This window comes from Pteropus vampyrus, unplaced genomic scaffold (genome assembly GCF_000151845.1).
Source record: "Pteropus vampyrus isolate Shadow unplaced genomic scaffold, Pvam_2.0 Scaffold364, whole genome shotgun sequence".
Taxonomy (NCBI): domain Eukaryota; kingdom Metazoa; phylum Chordata; class Mammalia; order Chiroptera; family Pteropodidae; genus Pteropus; species Pteropus vampyrus.
The window spans coordinates 448,382-452,172 of record NW_011889145.1 but is presented as its reverse complement, the minus strand read 5'-3'; the positions used below and the strand labels follow the sequence as shown (position 1 = coordinate 452,172).

Genomic DNA, 3,791 nt, shown 5'->3' with positions numbered 1-3,791 from the left:
CGCGTGTTCTCGAAAGCTGCCTTCGGGCAGCGTGCTGTGAGCCGGCAGCTTCCCGGGTTGGACGCGCAGGTGAGGCAGGTGCTCTGCCAGCAGGGCCGCCGGCCACCAGCCTGCAGTGTCGCCTTGATGACCCGCTTTACGCTGTTTTGTGTCAGGAACAAAAGAAGCTCACAGTAACTCAGATCGTTCAGCTGGCCTGTGGCGCGGCCGCTCTGAGCCAGAGGCCGTCGTCCAGCAGAAAGGTAAGGGCGGCCCTTCCGCTCGCCTCCGGGCGAGGGACAGCGAGCGCCAGACGTCAGCCATCCGTGGGCACCTCCCTTCTCGGGGCCACAGGTCCCCTTGGCTCTGTGGCCCTCAGAGGCCGGTCCCTTTTCCTCATCCGTCACGACTGGGTGTGGCCAGTGACCCACGTCGCTCTCGACGCAGACTGGAGTGGGACGTTGCAGCCATCGCCCGATGGCACCAGACTCTCTTGTGTGCCCGGAGTCCTCTCTGCGGGAGGCGAGGTGGCAGGGCCCCGGCAGGCGCAGGGAGGGTCTGGGAGCAAAGCTCAGAGTCACCGCTGGGGTCCCGCAGGCCGGCCGCACACCTCCGGGTGGACTTCGCGTTCAAGGAGACTTTCAGACAACGCGAAACGCAGCCACTGCCACGGTTTTCTGCCCATGGTGTCCTTTTAGTGTCTAGTCGTTCCTGGTTCGTCTCTGCTTTCGGTGTTTTTCTGAGCATTTTTGAGAAAGTCGTGCTCAAATACACGTTTGGCGTTTGTTTTAAAAGCTTGGAGGGCTGCAGTGCCCCCTGCGGGGCGCAGTGTATCCCGAGAACCAGGCCCTGCGGGCGGCTGGGTGGCAGGGCCGTGGTCAGCCTGGTGTCTGTCTGCCCAAGTGGGACGTTTGGTGAAGGCCTACTGTGTGTCAGCCTCTAGTGGCCCTGCCACAGGGGCAGAGGCAGTCTGGGGTGGAGAGACTGTGCTGGGCTGGAGTGTCCTGGCCCGGCTTCCGGGGACGCAGGGAGCCAGTGGGGGACAGGGGAGTCGGCCAGTGTCTGCCGGGGGCTCAGGTGAGGGGTTTAGCAGCAGGGGCCATGGCAGTTTCATGGGAGGCTTAGTTACACGCCCACTGCCCGTGGTGTGGTGTTTGGGAGGCTGAGCCGGAGGTCAGCGGGAGCGAGCGGAGTCTGGAGGCAGTGCCCATCCAGGGCGGGCGGCTGGAGCTTAGCAGGGACATGGGAAGCAGAGGTAATGCGGGGTAATGCTGGCGTTTGCTTAGATGATGGAGGGCCGTGCCCTGGGTGTAGTCACCGGGACTCCAGAGTGGCTTATGGGCAGGGGGAGGAGGGCCTGCCACGCAGCCTGGCCCTGGGCTGGGGTGCTGAGGGGTCCGGGGTAGCCGGGCATCGGTCTGGCGGGGTGCTGAGAGGTCGGGTCGGCTCTGGGCCGGCCGAGGGCTGCTGTGCCCACTCGGGGCCACTTGGGGCTCCCTCGCCTCTCAGCAACCTTTCCGAGCTTGTCGTGAACCCAGGCCTGTTCCCAGCACCTGTGGCCTGAGTTCCGAGGGGCCCGGGGGTCTGGAGTCCTGGGCTCTGGTCCCACAGCAGCCACGCCCTCCGTGGGCACCTGCTCTTGGTCCTCTGCAGCCTGTCCCAGGGTCGAGCCGAAGCCCCCCACCTGCCTTGGCCCCCTGCTGGGGACTCTGGAACTGCGGTGTGCACGTCCTCACGCCTCGGCCCCTCTGGCCTGTGTGGCTGTGTCACAGCGCCCTTGGAACCACTGTCTCCGGGCCCCTCCTAAACCCGCCTCCTCGAGTTCTGCGGGTGCCAGCAGGAGCCAGGCCTGCCCTCTGCTGCGCCGCTCCGTGGGGTGTGACCTCTGGGAGACTCCTGTGTTCCGTACAGATAGATCCCCGTTGACCCGTAGCTTGCCCCCTCACCCCTAGAGCCGCCCCGTTTGGCACCGTTCCGTGGCTCCCTGGTGCTCCGTAGTCAGCGGACAGTCCTGAAGTCGTCCTGCGGACAGACCCTGCGTCTGCCTGTGGGTCCTCGGAACAAGCCGGGCTCGATGCTGGCGGGCACGAGCAGCTTTGGCTCTTGTGCAGATGCGTTCGTGCACCGCACGCGTGAAATGGGAAGAGATGGGCCCCCCGCCCGCACGGTGCTTCCGCTCAGGTCCCCAGGAGCAGCACTTGAAGAGAAAGGATCCTGGGTGGAAAGGATGACGGTCGGTCTGTGCAGCTTGAGAAAGTTGCTTCTAATTCAGGAGCCGATGGCGGAGCCGGTGCCGATGCGTCGTGCGGGGCGGGCTGCTGCGCGCCTCACCCGGAGCCGGGGTCCCGTGCTGCGCCCGCACGTCCGGAGTCAGTCTCCGGCTTTGTCGGCCTCTGTCCGGTCTGTGATTCGTCTCCGCGATCTGCTCTCTTCACGTTGCTGTTTCCGGCTTTTATGTGACAGCGTTTCATGCGTCATGTTCTCCGCTCTCTCCGGAAACAAAGCCGCAGCCGCAGGAAACGAGAGGAGAGGGATGGAGAGACGGCCACAGCCGCCCCGTGCGCCCCGGCCTTGGCCGTCACGTGCCTGTCTCTCATCTCGGCACCGAGGTTTAATGGACACGAAAGTACGTTTCTGACCTGCTTTTTTTTCTTTTTTTTTTTTTAGGTGACTCTCCAAGTGATGCAGGTAAAGAGTGGCCTTAAATGTGTGTTTGCTGCAACTTGCGTATGTGTGTGTGGGTGTGAACGCCTCTTAGGTTTATGTTTTACAAACTGATAGCAAAAATAATTTAAGGAAACATCTTAACTACACCAATTTAAGATTTAATTTACATGTTTTATGTTTCAGAAGCCTACATTTTAGTATTTTTTTCCAGGGTACAAAGTATATTTTCAATATTCAAATTCTGATTTACTTGCGCTAGTTTCTGAAGTGTAAAACTCTTTTACTTTAAACAGTGGAATAGGTTTAGTTACCTTAAGTTTGGATTTACCGATGAAATCTTTTTATCAGAAGAAAACTTTGTTTAGGTTATAAATATAAAATGGTACGTACCCAAAGCAGGAAATTTTTAAAATGCAGAAAAATAGGAAGAAGCAGCTGAGAGGTGCCGGTCCGGCCACTGCCAGCCTTCCGTGGCGGCGGCGGTGGCCGACGCCTGAGCCGTGCCGGTGTTTGCACCTGTCCGTTCTTTCTTTCGGCCGTGCCGCCTTTGAGTTAAATCGCTGCCTCGGTCGACCTGCCTCTTGGATCATCGCTTGAGCAGTTGGACCAGTCCGTGCTTCCAGGGTTCAGGGCCGCCCGTCTCCCCGTCTCCACCAGATTTAGATGTCAGATGTGTGCTCTGTCTTCGTCAGAATGATCGGTAGAGCGATCTCGTTGATGTTCGCGGTGATTCGGTGCCGTTTTCTCAGCCGTGTGTGCTTTGTGTCTCTCCCCTGGCACACTGCTGGTCGGGCTGACATCCGTCCAGAAGGAGAAGTGGGGCCGGTCGGCCAGGATCGGGTCGAGGCGTCTGAGAGCCCCGCAGCCCCCCGCCAGCCCCCGCCCAGTGTCAGGTGCGTGCTCTCTGCCCTCCGCAGCTCACTGGGCGCTCGAGCTCAGGTTCGAGGACGTCGTCGCACCGAGGAAGCTAAGGCCGAGCATTTCGTGTCTCTGCACCTGGGGTCTAACCACCCACACTCAGGGCGTCTTACAGCTTTAGGGGAGTTCACAATCACGACTAAACCACGGGATGTTTCGATTACCGGTAGTTAATGCTTTACATACCTTAAAACTAACGAAGATACCGGATCCATCGGGCACCGGGA

General features: G+C 60.0%; 1 protein-coding gene across 1 annotated transcript in view; it reads left to right on the top strand.

The window, feature by feature from the left end:
• Nucleotides 1-3,791, top strand: part of TRAF3IP1 (TRAF3 interacting protein 1) — a gene marked incomplete at its 5' end in the record, with an annotated part of 43,913 nt that overhangs the window by 12,880 nt on the left and 27,242 nt on the right. The window contains 2 exons of the mRNA XM_023522927.1: nt 2,647-2,667; nt 3,455-3,730. Coding sequence (XP_023378695.1) covers nt 2,647-2,667; nt 3,455-3,730 — 297 coding nt within the window. The remainder of the gene's footprint in view (nt 1-2,646; nt 2,668-3,454; nt 3,731-3,791) is intronic.